The sequence below is a fragment of the Mustela nigripes genome, chromosome 9 (genome assembly GCF_022355385.1).
Source record: "Mustela nigripes isolate SB6536 chromosome 9, MUSNIG.SB6536, whole genome shotgun sequence".
Classification (NCBI taxonomy): domain Eukaryota; kingdom Metazoa; phylum Chordata; class Mammalia; order Carnivora; family Mustelidae; genus Mustela; species Mustela nigripes.
In genome coordinates this window covers 34011742-34028841 of record NC_081565.1, presented here as the reverse complement: position 1 = coordinate 34028841, position 17100 = coordinate 34011742, and the positions used below count along the sequence as shown (strand labels likewise).

Genomic DNA, 17100 nt, shown 5'->3' with positions numbered 1-17100 from the left:
AAATGTTGCACAGGTGTTAGTTGTTGGTGCCAGTGTTGATTATTATGGGCACAGAAATGAATGAAACTTCTATGGTTCCTGTCCTCCTAAAGTTAATTCTTGAGTTCTTGAGTGGATAAGGTAGTCATTAATCACTATCATTTTTAAAAAGTGTATTTAAAATCATGGTAAGTTCACCAAAGGAACCCTAATTTTAAATTATGGGGCAAGATGAGGTTGGTCAGGAAAGATTTCTCAGAGGAAGGTTAAGGAGTGAGCCAGATGTAAAAGAGGCACAGAAAGCCTGAGTGAAGGTTTTTACCGGGGAGGTGGGGGGGGGGGGGGGGTGAGTGAGGCAAGGCAAGGCAGGGCAGAGGAAAGAAGATTGCTTTTTGGGTAAATTGAAGATGTCCAGTTTGTCTGAAGCTTATTGTATTAAGAGAACACTGTAAGTGAAGTTAAAGAGGTAGGTAGGTGCCAGATCATGCAGCACTTAGTAGGCCATGATAAGGATTTTAAAATTTTATGTAAAAGGAAGCCATTGAAGTGGTGGAGAGGGGTTTGATAACTTTTTTTAAAAAACGGCCAGCTACTGTGTGGATAATAGACAAAAGAGCGGAAGCAGGGTTAAGACCTGGACCGGGGTATTGGTAGTGAAGATAGAGAAATGAATCTGAGATACTTTTTTTGAGGTAGAATCAAACCGGTTTGATGTGGGCCCATGGAGCTGCTATTTATTGAAATGGTTAACTACTGTAAGGAGAACGTATTTGGAGGTGGGAGATCCAGAAATCAATTTTGCATTTGTTAAATATAAGATACCTGGATCACCAAAATGAAGTGATCAAACAAGCAGTTGGATATAGACCCTTGGATTTTAATTAATTTTTTAACGCAGGGCTTGAACTGACGGCCCTGAAATCACGACCCAAGCTAATATCAAGAGTCAAATATTTAATGGACTGAGCCACCCAGGCTCCCCATAGACCCCTGGATTTTGTAGGAGAATGTTAGCTATAGAAATCTAACATGAGAATCCTGTGAAAACAAAATTTTTGCACTGGACTGAGCTGACTCTTTGGTCCCATTGATTTCTCTCCTGGTTCTATAAAATGTATTTCATAAAAATGTGTTCCATCTGTTATTACCACATGATGAATTTGGTATTACAGATTCTGGATGAGGTCCAAGTGACCATGCAGCCGCTTTTCTTTATAAATTGAAACAAAACAAAAACCACCCTAAACCTAAAGCCAACAATTTCTTTTGAGCAGAGACACAAAGCTGTACACATAGTAGCCAGATAGAGTAGAAAGAGCACTCTGACTTGGGTCAGATCAGAACAGGGGTGGTTCCCGCTACAGTGAGCTGGATGATTTATCTTATTGATGACTGGCAAAGCTATGACACATTTAATCCTTTGAAAATTGTCCCATTGTATGAAACTGGCAGTTTAGATATATGTCAATAAGCAATCAAAAAGCCTGACTTTCTGCATTTGTGCCAGCCAACATTGTTTTGGTGTTTCTATAGAACAGCTAAGCCCTTCAAGAGTGCAAGAGCAGCTCTCTCCAAGAGTGTGCTATCCACCATTAATGGCACAAGACTCACCTGTAATGTGGAAAATGATTTTAAATTGAAGTACTTAAATAAAAGAACATCATTTGTAAACTGCAGTTGGGCTCTCCCTTCTTTCTGCCTGCACCTCTTTTGTGTATGCCTCTGTCCTCCCACTTGCTGGTCTCCTGACTTCTCTCCTCCGTTAGACTAGAGAGGATGTGTTCACCTTTGCAGCCCAGCATAGTTGGTAATTATTGTAAAATGAATAGGTAAACATATAGCATTTCCTCAGCCATGTGAACTTCACTGACCTTACTTTACAGAAAAGTAAGGCTGTGTGATTTGTCCAGGGTCAATGTAGTAGATGTATCCTCCTTTTCGGACGCCCGGTTATCTGAACTCCCTACACTTGGGAATTCCCCATCCTCAAGCTTGCTGGGTAGGAATCAGAGCATGCCTTTCACTATAAAGGCTGAGATCCAGGTATTTTCTCTGCTTCTCCATGTGACCCTGACACTACAAATATTCCCTGGACTATGAATGGGGTGCCAGAGACAGCAAAGTGGAGACCTGGCATAATTCTCTTTGGTAAGCATGGCAAACACAGCAAGATGAAGTTCTTACAGCAGTACTGGTTGTCATAAAACTGCAGGGTTCTGGGCCTGTGGCTTTGGTTAGGTGGTGGCAGCTAATCCTCAGCAGAGACGGTGGCATCTTCACTGCACCAGACTGTGTTGAGTGACCAAGTAACCATGGGTGATGTTCCAGGTGCCTAGTCTCTGAGCCCGATTCTCCAGGCCTCCTGATGATGCTAAATATCTATAATCCTTTCATTGAGTTCTTTTTCTCTCCAAATCTACCTAAACTGGATTTGGATGTTTCAAGTTAAAAAAAAAAAATCTGTCTCATATAGTCATATAATTAAGAGCAGAACTGAAGCTATTACCTAGGACTTTTAACTCCTGATGCTAGTGCTTCTTCCTAACACATAAATCCTTACCCTCCAACAACCCGTTTTTTACGTTACATATTGATATCGTTCAATCACCCTTTGGTTCACCAAGTTTATCCTTTTTTTTTTTTTTTTAAAGATTTTATTTATTTATTTGACAGAGAGAGATCACAAGTAGGCAGAGAGGCAGAGAGCCTTAATGTGGGACTCGATCCCAGGACCCAGAGATCATGACCTGAGCCGAAGGCAGCGGCTTAACCCACTGAGCCACCCAGGCACCCACCAAGTTTATCCTTTTTAATGCCAGTTGATTAATGGACATTTCAAACGACTGCGTGGTAAGCCAGCTGCCAGCACAAGTTTGAAATGCAGCAGTATCATTGTCAGTACAGCTGCTTATGTAATATTGTTTTTATTTTTGTGTGTGTGTGTTTTTGTCCTTTATAGACATAAGTGGAAAATGAACACACTATTACTAATGTGGCTGGGAAAAAAATGAAAATTATCAGACACGCTTAAAGCACATCTTTAGCCTTAGAATGCTTACTGCATTAAAGCCAGCTGTGTTTTATTTGTGAAGATAACAGTTTGAGAATGTTTCATAAACCATTTCATCAGATAGTGGGTTTATAAGACAAGGTGATTTTGTAATGTTTTTTCGTCTCTATATACATGATTTCTATGTGTTCGTGAACTTGTACAAGGCAAGTGGCACCACCTTTGTGTATCCATAATACTGAGTTCATGCAAGTAGACTGTAAGTCACAACTGTGTTGTCTCCTATATGATGTCCATAATGCAGAACAGGGAAAAGACGTGGTGCTTTATTTTCATTTCTTACTGTAGACTTCAAGAAAATAGGTTAATGATGGTTGTTCTGGTGTAATTTGCAACTGCAGTATATACATTAGCCAGCAGATGTCAGGGTGTGATCTCTCTCTTAAGACTAAAGTGTGAGAATAAAATAAACAGGAGTTTCTGAAAGGACTGCAGGTTTTCTGGCTCCTCTATGCTCAACACACTTGGGTCACACTGGCCTTCTTTCTTCCTTAAACAGGCTTTAATACCTTTTCGAAGTCTCCCCATTCTTTTATCTGGCCAATTGCTAGTCATCCAATCTTACTTGATTAATCACTTCCTCAGGGAGCACTCCCGGCCTCCTCCCCAGCCCAACAGGTCAGGGCTCCCCTATTTCAAGTTCTCACAATTACAGCCGCATCAGCCTGCAGCAGTTTATAAAATGTGCAATTATTGATGAAATTAGGTTATGTCTGCTTCCCCTGCTAGACTGTAAGCTTCTTTTTTTTTTTTTTTAAAGATTTTATTTATTTATTTGACAAAGAGAGATCACAAGTAGATGGAGAGGCAGGCAGAGAGATAGAGGGAAGCAGGCTCCCTGCTGAGCAGAGAGCCCCATGCGGGACTTAATTCCAGGACCCTGAGATCATGACCTGAGCTGAAGGCAGCGGCTTAACCCACTGAGCCACCCAGGTGCCCCTAGACTGTAAGCTTCTTAAGGACATGTACCATGACTGAATTCCCTTCTTCATCACTCAGCAACCAGTGCCTGCCTGCTCCTCTGCAGTCACTGAATAAAATCTGTGCATGTGAACACCTCCACCAAACAGAATGGGAATTATTTTTCTGAGGCCTATACAAGAGGTATTGCCCAGAAAGCTCCTAATTTTTCCACCTCCAATCCAGCAGTCATTTATTCAGTCCCTTCTTTGTAAAGATTCTATGTGGGACAGAAAAACGTGAGATAGCTCTTGTATTCAAGTAGTCTTTCAGGAAGAGAGAAAAAGACAACAGAAACCTTATTTCCCCATAATAGCAATTCCTGCTATAGAGTATCCACGTTCAAATTCTTACTCGCTTCCAGTGAAGAGTCCCATCTGTGACTCAGCCCACCTTGGTCACAGTAGCTGTTAGGGACTTCGAGAAAGAATCCTTCTTAGTTTCCAAACCTTTATCCTAATCTGCCTGCCCAAACAAGTCTTTTAACAATACACTTTTCGTTTAAAAGAACAGCAATCAGACTCCCCGTTAGGTCTTCTCAAGGCTAAATACCTATAGTTCTTTCAACCGCTTCTCTCATGGCAGGCTTTCTAGTCATCTCTAGTACTCTACCAAACTCGACTCTGGCAAGCTGGCAACTCTTGAAGCTTCTGTCAGATCTGGAGACCTTAATGTTGTCATTTACAAATGCAACCTAAAATTGATTTTGTTTTCAGTTTTGACTCTTATTCCTAAATCAGTCCAGAATTTCAGAATTGGAAGAGGCCTTAAGGTCAACTCACTATGTGTTACCCAAAGCAGATCCTGGACCAATGAAATCACCTGAATGCTTTAAAAAAAATAGATTCTTGGGCTCCATCCACAGCCAATTCTAATTCAGTAGATTTTTTTTTTTTTTTAAGCTTCCCATGTGATTTGGTATGGAGCTTGTTTTGGAAAGCACCTCTGTACACAATGCTTGGCATTGCCTTACAGAACATACTCACTACCAGTGTTCTTTCCTGTTATACTTGAGCCTCTCCTGTGGCAGGAAGCCCACCACCAAGAGGTACCTGTGTATGAAAATCCTTCCAAACATTCTTAGTATGCATCCTTTGATTCCCAGGTATCTGCAGTCAAATGCTCTACCACTGAGCTATACCCCCAGATTCCCAGGTATCTGACACCCCGCACACATTTACTCTTAAAACTGCACGTGAACAGATCAGTTCCTCATGAACAGGAAGACACATTTACCTTAGAGTCCCAACACACAAGTATTAAAAATGTGTTACTTTACCATCTTTTTTAGACACGAATCAGGAAGAAGGAAATAAATATTTGATCTGTATTAGCTAACACAAAGTTTAGTTAAGAGTGCTTGCTGGGACACCTGGGTGGCTCAGTGGGTTAAGCCGCTGCCTTCGGCTCAGGTCACGATCCCGGGATCCTGGGATCTAGTCCCGCATTGGGTTCCTTGCTCCACAGGTAGCCTGCCTCTCCCTCTCCGCCTCTGCCTGCCTCTCTGCCTGCTTGTGTGCTTTCTCTCTTTCTCTTCCTGACAAATAAATAAATAAATAAATAAATAAATAAAATCTTTAAAAAAAGAAAAAGAAAAAAAAGAGTGCTTGCTAAGAGAAGTGTAGGCTAACATAAAGAAGAAAAATATGTTGAACTCAATGCCTTTTCCCTCAACATTTTAATAGCAATCATTATTTCACTAAGCTAGTAACAATATTTTATTAGTAACTTTTTAGATTCAGTAGGCTTAAAATCTTACTTGCACTTTCATGTTCAGTGAAGATTCTTATTTGCTTGAAACCAATGAAAACAATGGTTATTATGAAAATTTTAACTGATGTAAAGATGCAATAGTAAGCCTATTAAGTTGTACTCAGAAGTATACTAAAGTTATATAAAAGCTGGTTTACAAATATGAAGATGAGCAATTCATTTGATCATTTCCTACATTCCCCTGCTCTAATTCTTTTTTTTAAAGATTTTATTTGTCAGAGAGAGAGAGGGAGAGCGAGCGAGCGAGCACAGGCAGACAGAATGGCAGGCAGAGGCAGAGGGAGAGGGAGAAGCAGGCTCCCTGCCGAGCAAGGAGCCCAATGTGGGACTCGATTCCAGGACGCTGGGATCATGACCTGAGCTGAAGGCAGCTGCTTAACCAACTGAGCCACCCAGGCATCCCCCCTGCTCTAATTCTTATCTACCACATTTCTTAAAACATTTTTGCAATATTTTTATTATTTTAAATTATCTATGTATTGCTTCTCTCCCATCGGCTCAAATGATTACAGGCAACGCAATTTGATTTCTGCGAAGAAAAGCATCTTATAAACTCCCCACTGCTGTAACACACGAAGTAGGAGTCTCCATGTTTCCGCACTGTCCCATAAAAATTAGTCTTCAGTCTCCTGGTATCATGAACATATCTGCAATTGGAGATTTTCTTTCCTCCTAAATGAACATATAAATTGGGGGAGAGTAAGTTGTGGTAGTATGTCAGATGTGGTCCTAGTCAGACCATGCCATACATACTTAGTAGTGAAACCAACAAACTCTAATGTACCATCTCTTGCGCCAGCAGCCTGAAAAGCCACAGACTGGTGAGATTTCTCCCTTCAGAAAACAAACAAAAACAAAATGAATGGATCTTATTTTGCAGAACAGGACCCTTTACCTCCATGGAAAGTAGAGGAAAAACATCTGGGGCATACAGAGGGCTTTAGAGCTACTGCTCTGCCACTCCCACTTTTGCAGTTGAACTCAGCAGCACTATTTTTCTTCTGTCCATTAGCTCCTTCCCGCTGTTTCCTCCTGATCCCTTTAGATGTTCTTGTGCATTATTTCAATCCCTCCCTGACCCTGTCATTTCACCTCAGCCATGTGGCGAGCCCCAAACCTGGACGAACCCACCTCTCCACCTTCTCCAAGCCTGCCTCTGGAGAGCAGAGCAGTGCTAGACAAAAAGCCCACATTCAGGCACTGCAAAGGCATAATCTCCTATCTTAATTGGGGTACTAATCTCATCTGACAAGTTTAGCTCTTTCTTGTTAGCTTGCTCTTGCACTTCCCATAGCTACTTAAAAACTTCTCCACTCTAATTCTATTATTTAATGAACACGGAGTGCCTATGAGGTGCTAGGCGGTCTTCTATGTACTAAGATACTACAGTGAACATAACCGATGAAATCCCTATCCTTACCAAACATATATTAAATGAAGGGAGACAGATAACTAACAAAATAAATAAGGAAAAATACGTTAAGTGCCATTAAGAAAAATAAAGGAGGGGCTACGGAGTCCTGGAGAGGTTATAATTAAAAAAAGTTTTTTGGGATGCCTGGGTGGCTCAGTGGGTTAAGCAGCTGCCTTTGGCTCAGGTCATGAACCCAGTGTCCTGGGGTCGAGTCCCACATCGGGCTCCTTGCTTGGCAGGGAGCCTGTTTCTCCCTCTGCCTCTGCCTGCCGCTTTGTCTGCCTGTGCTTGCGCCTACGCGCTCTCTCTAACAAATAAATAAAATCTTAAAAATAAATAAATAAATAAATAAAAAGTTTTTGAAATAGTAACTATGGAAAAATCACATATCTTAAATATACAACTTGCTGGATTTTCACAAGATGAAACATCCTGTAATTTATAAAGGAGTTGGGAAAGGTCTCACTGAAAAAAAAAATGCCATTAAGCAGAGACCTGAAAGAGAGGGAGTGAGACACTTGAAAATCTAAGGGAAGAGCATTCCAGACAGAGAAAATAGTGCAAAGGCCCAGAGGCAGCATGTCTAGTTTGTTTGAGGAAGCAAGGCCAGTATAGCTGGAATGCAGTGAAAGAGGGAAGAGTCATTAAAGATGATTTCAGAGATACAATGAGGACCAGATTGTACAGAACCTGTGGACACCCAGAACCACTGTGGCTTTTCCTCTGAGTGAGATAGAAAGCCATTAGAGAATTTTAAGCAGGAAATACAGTTTAAAAAAAAAAAGAGAGAAAGAATTCTGAAGAATGAAGCCTAGGGTCCTTTACGTTAGACATAGAGAGGTCCTACAAAAGAATCTGAAGAAGAGAGGTTAAGTGGGATAGAAAGGGGGGAGAGAGGAAAAATGAGGAAACTAGTGTTCTGGAAGGTCTGCAAGGCGGTTACAATAACAAAACAGTGTGTTGTGTGCTACAGACAGAGTGAGACAGGTCAGTGTTAACCTTGACAAGAGCAGTTTCAGAGGATCACTGGAGATGTAAACCTACTGGGATTGGGTTCAAGAGATCACCAGAGAAAGGATATGAAAATAAACCACTTTACTGAGGCATTTAAATATGAAAGACAGCAGAGAAATGGCATGGTAGGTGGGGACGGGTGAGGATTCAAGAAGACTACAGTGGATGTTGTGGTAAATGACCCAGATCTCAGCTTTAGTTAGGACCAAGGTACTCATTCCCCCAGCAACTAAGAGATTTGGCTGCTGACAGTGCAAAGCTGCACTGGTTTACATATTGTCTATGGCTGCCTTCACACTGCAGGAAGAGTTGACAGAGCGCAGAGCTCACAAAGTCTGAAGTGTTTACCATCTGACCTTTCACAGAAGGTCAAAATGTCTAGCTGTCCTATCTACAACACTCTGGTGCCTGATCTTATAGGTAAAGAGATATGCTTAGTCGAGCAAAGGAGGGGGGAAGTTCACATTCCCCCCGCTTTTTTTAAAGTTGTTTTTTAAAGGATTTTATTTATTTTTCAGACAGAGAGAGAAAAAGAGCGAGCGAGCGCGCACAAGGAGAGGGAGCAACAGAAGAGCAGGCAGAGGGAGAAGCAGGCTCTCCGCCAAGCAAGGAGCCTGAAGCAGAACTCAATCCCAGGACCCTGGGATCATGACCTGCGCTGAAGACAGATGCCCAACTGAGACACCCAGGCATCCCTAAACGTTCACGCTCCTACACTTGTTCTTCCTTCCAAATCTAGCCCAAGTTTGCCCAGCTGTAAACTACTGAATATACTGTAACTGAAATGCAAGCTTACTTCTCCGAAGAACTTCAAAGAACAATGATTAAGCAGTTTAAAAAATGAAACTCAGGGTGCTTGGGTGGCTCAGTGCATTAAGCCTCTGCCTTCGGCTCAGGTCACTATCTGAGGGACCTGGGATCGAGCCCTGAATTGGGCTCTGCCCAATTGGGCCTGCTGCCCCCCACCCATACCTGCCTCTCTGACTACTTGTGATCTCTCTCTCTCACTCAAATAAATAAATAAAATCTTAAAAAAAAAAAAAAAAGAAAGAAACTCAGTGGTAGCAGGAAGAACACTAACCTAATTGAGGAGCAAGATTCTAATATCAGACCCCTCTACAAAACCTGTTTGTGGGTTAGCATTTTCTCAATTATCTGCATTTCTTTCTATGCTCTATTTTAAGTTTACAAACCTCAAATCTGCTATGGTTCTTTACTATTTCACATCACACATTCAAACCAAATATATACACAAGGCCAAATGTTTTCTGATGTACTGTGTCCAAATTGTTTATTACAAGTATTAGATACCCCCCTATCGAATTTTAAAAAGTCAGCAATAAAAACTGCACCATCACATTTTCCCTTATTCTAGCCTGAACATGTGCTAGAATCCAGGATAACAATCATACAACCCAAGAAAAGCACTTAAAGATAGGATACAATAAATAAAAAATTAAAAGCCCCTAAATCTTAGACAGCTACTATTTATTAGCTACCAAGTCTTCCAGAGTCTCAAACTCCTCATCTGTAAAATTAACAATTATTAGTGAGTTTAAGTGTTTGCTAATGTTGAAGTCTGTATACAATTAGAATATAAACATGCTATCTCACAACATCTGAAAATATAAATGAAACCTACTAATGCAGTGAATTGCTAGCACAAATCACTTCTAATCACCTTCTACCAAACACTAACCATTAACAATAAATAGCGTTTGGGGCGCCTCGGTGGCTCAGTGTGTTAAAGCTTCTGCCTTTGGCTCAGGTCATGATCCCAGGGTCCTGGGTTCGAGCCCCACATTGGGCTCTCTGCTCAGCGGGGATCAGGTTTCCCCCTCTCTCTGTTTCTGCCTGCCTCTCTGCCTACTTATGATCTCTGTCGAATAAATAAATAAAACCTTAAAAAAAACCCCACAATAAATAGCATTTACCAAATGTCAGGCACTGCACTCATGGCTCCACTTGTATTCTTTTACTTTATCCTTACACATTCTGAAGTAGACAAATGTTCCCCCCACGCTAATTTTACAGGTGAAGAAAATGAGATACAGAGGTTCGGTTGCTAAAAGTCCTCCATCTCCTACGTGTTGGAATCAAGACACAAAATCACATCTGCTTGTCTTTAGAGCCAGTAACTGTGACCATGGTGCTATATAACACACCTCCTTAGGACAGGAATGAATATAAATTACCAAAATGAAATACAGCATCACAGGGTAAAAATACATGCTATTTGGGTAAAGATGGTAGATCACCTGCTTCCACTGCCTCCTGAAATTCCATTAAATGACAGCAAAGATTTTCATCTTTTTTTTAAAAAATATTTTATTTATTTATTTGACAGACAGAGATCATAAGTAGGCAGAGAGGCAGGCAGAAAGAGGAGGAAGCAGGCTCCCTGCTGAGCAGAGAGCCCGATCCGGGGCTCGATCCCAGGTCCCTGGGATCATGACCTGAGCTGAAGGCAGAAGCTTTAACCCACTGAGCCACCCAGGCACCCCAAAGATTTTCGTCTTAAGGCATAAATCTAAAAGAACGGAAAAAGAAAGGAGATAATAGCAGCAAAAAGCTAGAAGCTGGAAAGCAGATGGACAACTAAATAACATGGTAGCTCCAAGAAAACATCTGGAGTCAGCAGTAGAAAAGCAAAACAAACAACCCAACTTACATCAGAGAATCCCTATAAGGTTCAGGAACTGGTGTCTTCCACTACCTTTGGAAGTAGGAGCAAAGGGGTAGACACTACAATAAGGACTGGTGGAAGATTTAAGTACTCATAATGCTCTCTGCAACTCTATGTAGCTAACTAAGCAGCCTCTTTTGCCCACCTCCCTCCCCAAATTAGACATTTGTTTTCTGAAAAGGGTAAAATAGAGGGTTCTCTGGATTGGGGATGCTAGGCAGTTATGAGCAGAGGTACTGTACTCAATACAGAGACTCAAATGCATTCCGGATGTGAGATAAAGTAAACAAGATACAGAAAAAGAGATCCAACATGGGAGAAGAGCAAAAGGAATTCCTGGAATTGCCAGTGAGTGGAGATCACAGAACACAGCACTACACCTAAGGCACAGGAGACCACAGTCCAGACTGGGACAGGTCAGAAAGCTCCAGGAAAGACTTATGTGCCAAGATGAAACAGGATGCCTAGTGAAACCGAACACTGAGATCAATTTAGATATATGGCAAAGGGTCTAGTTGATTTAGTTTAAGCTTATAGAAAACAAAGCCGAGGAAAAATAAAACTACGTACAGGAAAAAAGAAAACAAACAGCATTTAGAGTCATCATGAAATTGATTCACACAAAAGCACACTAAGTACATCGGAAGGAAGAAGAAATGAGAAACGGTAAGAATGACGTAGGTAAGGAAAGAGTCCTAATCCCTCCACACATGGAGAAATCAGTAGACAATGTCTAAAAAGAAAAATCATAAAATAACAATACAATCATGCTATTCAGAGACATGAAGGTAAATACCGATACAATTAGCTAAAAAGAGGTGACTGCAGTTGTATCCGGGAAGAATGTTAAGGACTGTCCTCTTCCCCCAATAACTTTAGAGAATGGACATAAAACAACATTTTTCCTTTGGTGGTGGTACAGATGGATTCCCAGCATCAGGGAGCAATGCTGCCTTTCACAAAGACTGCTTAACAATAAAATAATGTCAGTCAACCCTTCAGTCCAAAACAAGAGGAACTCAATTTAATGTAGTTTGTAATAATTACAATATTAAAGAGGTCTGCAGCAAAAAGCAGGTTAAGAGAAATAAAATCCCAGTTTTTTCCTTAGTCGCTATTTTAATTAAAAATATAGACTGATGGTCCTGTGCTCAAGTGTTGTTGGGGCTGTGTGCTGGCTTCTGTAAAACAGAACTAATCATAAGGAATTCTTCAACATACATACTCCAGGCAGAAGTAAAAAGGTAAACAGAAATGACTAACAAGACAGTGCTATTGTACACATAATTCCCTTATAATTAATACTTGCTAGAAAATGGACTTTGACATTACTTACAATTATATCAACATTCACAGAGGCTGAACATCACAGGCATATGGGTGTATTATGACCCAAGATGTCTTTACTTCCCAAGTAGTTTTAAATTTTAGCTATGAAGGTCAGTCACCAGAGCCGAACTTGTTCTTAACAAGTAGAATTTTTATGTCCATTCAATCCAAGAGTCTCTTACATATTTCTGGGCCTATTCATTTGAAGATAGGAGTAGAAATTGTAGCTGGGTTCCTCATATCATGCATTCACATGGGGTGCCCATCTTCATATGCTGTCCAATTTCTTTAGGATAAAAGGTGCTGAAAGAAAAATAAACCCAGAATTTCAGATCTATTAGCCCACAAGTTACATTACGGAATTTATAAGACGGGGGAGGAGGGGTGTCTACAGGTTTAGTTCACTACATTTTTAAAATGACTCCAAATTATGGCCAAGCCTCTCCCTGCATAACTTAGCAAAAGAGACTCACTGTCTTTCCAGTGTCATGAAACTCTGACTATTTTAAGGTTCATTCTTACACCATATACAATCTTTCCTTTAGGTAGTTCTCTCTCTTAGGACCACTAAAAGTAAATTCAATCCTCCTTCAAGAGACCGTACTTTTTACTTTGGGTGATTTAACTGTCAAAGAAACAAAATGCTAGGAGAAACAAACTGGCATTTTTTCACCTTTTTAAATATATTTAAGGGGTGCCTGGGTTCAGGTCAGTAGAATGTCCAACTCCTGATTTCAGCTCAGGTCATGAGCTCAGGGTCATGAGATTGAGCCCTGCATCACACTCCCTGCTCAGCAGAGTCTGCTTGGGATTCTCTCTCCCTCTCCTTCTGCATCCTGCTCCTCAAATAAATAATTAAAAAGAAAAACCCATAATCTCACAAAACAAACTGAGGGTTGCCGGGGGGAAGGGGGTCGGGAGAGGGTGGTGGGGTCATGGATATTGGGGAGGGTATGTGCTATGGTGAGTGCTGTGAAGTGTGTAAGCCTGGCAATTCACAGACCTGTACCCCTGGGGCTAATAATACATTATATGTTTATTAAAAAATTTTTAAAAAAGAAAGAAAAACCCGCATATTTGAGAAAAGCAGAGGGTGGGAGAAAACAGCACTGCACTGGGGAACCAGAAGAGCTAGACACAGATTTTGGTTCTCCCACTAATTAGCTATGCATCACTTATGCAATCCAAATCACATTATGATACAGGCCTACTTTAGTTCTTATAAGGGTCTACTAGGATACAAACCGAAATGGCTAGAAAATAAAAATATAGTCATAGGGATCTAATGAAGTGTTATTATTGTCTGTTTGAAAGTGCTATCACTAATCACTAAGATAATGCAAATTAAAACTACAATGAGATACCATTAGGATGGCAACTAACAAACTGTTGGAAAGAATATGGAAAAACTGGAACCCTGGAGCACTGCTAGTGGGAATGTAAAATGGTACACCTGCTACGGATCACAGCATGGTGGGTCCTCAAAAAATAAAAAATAGAGGTATCTGCATATTCATGTTATAGCAGCATTATTCACAGTAGCTAAAATGTAGAAACAATTTGGATCCAAAGATGGATGAATGGATAAGCAAAATGTGGTATATGATGGAATATTATTCAGCCTTAAAAACGAAGGAGATTCTGACATATGCTACGACATGGATGAACCTCAGGACCCTATGCAAAGTGAAACAAGCCAGTTACAAAAAGACAAATACTATTTGATTTCACTTCTATGAGAGCCTTAAGAGATGTCAAAATCATAAAGTTTCAGAGTTACAAGATAAAGAGCTCTGGAGATGGATGGTGGTGATGGTTGTACAACATTACAAATGTTTTTAATACCACCGAACTGTACACTTAAAATAGTTAAGATAAATTTTGTTCCATGTAGTTTACCACAATTTTAAAAATTAGATAATAAAAGGGGCCGAGACCAAAAAAGCTGCCAGAAGGATCCCCTTTCTCAATACACATACTAAAGTAATGAAACATACTGTTGACATTAAACTGAAGATACTGAGATCTGCTGAAAGCTGACAAAGTAGAAGTATGTCCAGATATTTCTAATTTTTATCAGATGAAAAACGGTAACACCCATCAAATGAATGGATAAACAAAATGTGACATATCCACACAATGGAATTACTTGGCAATAAAAAGGAAATACTGACACCTTGAAAACATAATGCAAAGTGAAACAAGCTAGACATAGAAGGTCATATATTCTACAATTCCTTTTACATGAAAAGTCCAGAATAGGCAAATCCATAAAGAAAAAGTAGATTAGTGGTTGCCAAGGGAAAGTGAAGGGGAAAATGGGGAATGATAACTAATGGGCATGGTGTCCACTTTGTAGGTAAAGAAAATGTTCTGAAATGCATTAACTCTGACTATACTAAGAATCACTAAATTACATGCTCTTCATTTTTTAAATTTTTCTTCTTTATTTAAAAGAACTTTTAATACTTTATTTATATTTATATACTTTATTTAGAAGTATAATTGACATACAGTATCCTACTAGTTTCAGGTATATGTCCTAGGGATTCAATATTTTTAAAACGATCCCCACAGTAAGTCTAGCTACCACACAAAGTTAATACAGTATTGTCTATATTCTCTATGCTGCACATTGCACTCGTGACATTTCTCTCACAACTGGAAGTGTGTACCTTTTAAACCTTTTCCCCTATTTCAATATCCCCCACACTACTCCCCACTGGCAATCACCAGTCTGTCGTCTGTATTTATCACTCTGTTTCTATTTTGTTTTTGAAGATTCCACATATAAGTGGAATCATATGGTATTCATTTCTCTCTGACTTATTTCACTCAGCTTCATAGCCTACAGGTTCATCCATGTTGTTGCAAATGGCAAGATTTTTATGCCTAAGTAATATTCCATTGTATATACATACCCCATCTTCTTTGCCCACCTATCAAGAGACACTTAGGTTGAACTGTACACTTTAAATTGGTGAACTGTATACTATGTGAATTACACCGTCATTTAAAAAGTGGTAATGTGGGACAGTATTCTGTATGTTTGTTTTTTTTTAAAGAAAATCAATTCATATGAGATACAAAGATTGAAAAGAAGTAAATATTTTACTGGCAGCTAAGTCAACAAAAAAGGAAGAGGAGAAAGCTGGGAGTTGCAAAAAGCCGTTGAAGGAGGAGGATTGGTGTTTCTGTTCAGCAGGGCTCCCTCTCCTGGGGACGCAGGGTAATACCATAGCCAGGGACAGGGTACCAGGCTTCAGTGAGCTCTGGCCTAGACCCAATTTGAGCCTTCTACGGGATGACCTTGGTATGGCCTTCCTTTATTTCAACCATCCCAGCCTCTCCACCCAGACTTGTCAGCAATACACTGCAAGGTGCAATGAAAAGAGTACTGAACGGAGAATCGGGGACTGGGGTACAGGTCACTTCTGAGATTCGTATCAGTAAAACTACATAAGTGACCTACAAAGCTGCACCCCTCTCTAATATTCAGTGTCCCTTTAAACTCTGATATTTTGTGTTAAGACCCCCTTTGAAAGGTGAGTTCTCATTCGCAAAAAATGATATACAGAATGCTAAGCCCGGCCTCCCTCAAAGCGTTACCGTCAAGACCAGCTAACTCAAATAAGCTTCTGCCGAACGTAAATTCAAATAAAACTTCAGCTATTATTATTAATCCTACAGCCTACTTCTTTCTTCTCATTCCTTCAAAAAAAAAATTTTAAAAAGTAAGAAACAACTATTTACTTCACCCTCTGTTCAAGTAAGCAAAAGAAGCAAAACCTTGTATTTCAGAGAGATCAGCACTGAAGGAAGGAAACGTGGTATTAAGAGCTCTGGAGTCTAGACCAAGAACATTCACTGAATCGCTGAATGACCTTGAGCCAGCCATTTCTCTACTCTAGCTCTCAGCTTCGGTCGGCAAAACGAGGGAGCTGCTCGGGAGGGGAGCCGAGGGGAGTGCAGGCGAGGGGATAATAAACCCTGAGTGAGGCTCTTTCAATTCAAAAGCTCTTGCCGCAGGGCGAGGCGGGATGATCACCCTCGCAGTCCCGGCCACCGCGTGTACTTCTGACCCTGACCCGCAGACCCTAAGTCGCGCCTGCGCCCGCTGATCTCGATCCCCATCTCCCACTCTCCCCGCGACGACTCAACTAGCTCAGCTCGCGGGCCCCCCGAGAACCAGAGTTGGGTGGGGGGCGTCCGCAAGCTCCCCGCGGGTCTCCTGACCGCAGCCTAGAAGGACACTCACTGACTCGCAGCAGGGCCACATAGATGAGGAAGTTCCGTATGGACGAGAGCACATCCTCGCGCATCTTCCGTTTCATCTCCTCGGGGTCCAACTTCGGCGCAAGGCCCTCGATCCGGAACATCTCGGCTTTGCCTCCCCGGCTTCCAGGTGCCACGCTCCGCTCTCCTCAGAGGCTGCCAGGCACCCGGAACCGGCCCCATCCCATTTCCTGTTCCCGCCCGTCGTTTTCGCGCGCGGCGACGGGGAGCTGCGAGGGACAATCCTCATTCGTCCCAGAGGTTCTGCAGCGGGCTGCCTGAAGGGGGCGTCGTAGTCTCAGCTACGCAGGACTCCGGTTCTTCCAGGCTGTTGAGTAAGCTTTGTCTTGAGCAGGGCGCGGTGCGCTGCAAAATGCTTTTACGCCTTGGACGGGGTGATGCTCGAAGACACCACCATAAATAACAATAGCTACAGTTCTGTGCACGGGTTAGATATTCAAACCTTCATTTCCTAGATGACAAAGCTGAAACACAGAGAGCTTTAAAGCAACTTGCCCAAAATACTTTAAAATACTTTAGGGGAAAAAAGTGTTGAGGAAGGGAAATGAAACAGTATTACCAAAGTGTTGAAAATTGCTT

At 41.2% G+C, this 17100-nt stretch overlaps 2 protein-coding genes across 2 annotated transcripts in view; both read right to left on the bottom strand.

Moving 5' to 3' along the window:
- FBXO10 (F-box protein 10) overlaps positions 1-12317 on the bottom strand; it is a 68545-nt gene extending 56228 nt beyond the window's left edge. The window contains exon 1 of the mRNA XM_059411286.1: positions 12233-12317. The gene's annotated coding sequence lies outside the window, so the exon portion shown is untranslated. The remainder of the gene's footprint in view (positions 1-12232) is intronic.
- On the bottom strand, positions 11899-16695 carry TOMM5 (translocase of outer mitochondrial membrane 5). The gene is made up of 2 exons (XM_059411288.1): positions 16484-16695; positions 11899-12528 (listed from the first exon to the last, which is right to left on the bottom strand). The coding sequence occupies exons 1-2, from the start codon at positions 16602-16604 to the stop codon at positions 12494-12496; spliced, it is 156 nt and encodes a 51-aa protein (XP_059267271.1). The 5' UTR covers positions 16605-16695; the 3' UTR covers positions 11899-12493.
- Positions 16696-17100: the final 405 nt, after the last annotated feature.

Bases quoted from the DNA above. Each gene is read 5' to 3' on its own strand.
- TOMM5 (XM_059411288.1), bottom strand. From the start codon at position 16,604: ATGTTCCGGATCGAGGGCCTTGCGCCGAAGTTGGACCCCGAGGAGATG. The intron at 12,529-16,483 runs GTGAGTGTCCTT...TTTTTCTTTCAG, and splicing joins TGTGGCCCTGCTGCGAGTCA to CACCTTTTATCCTAAAGAAA.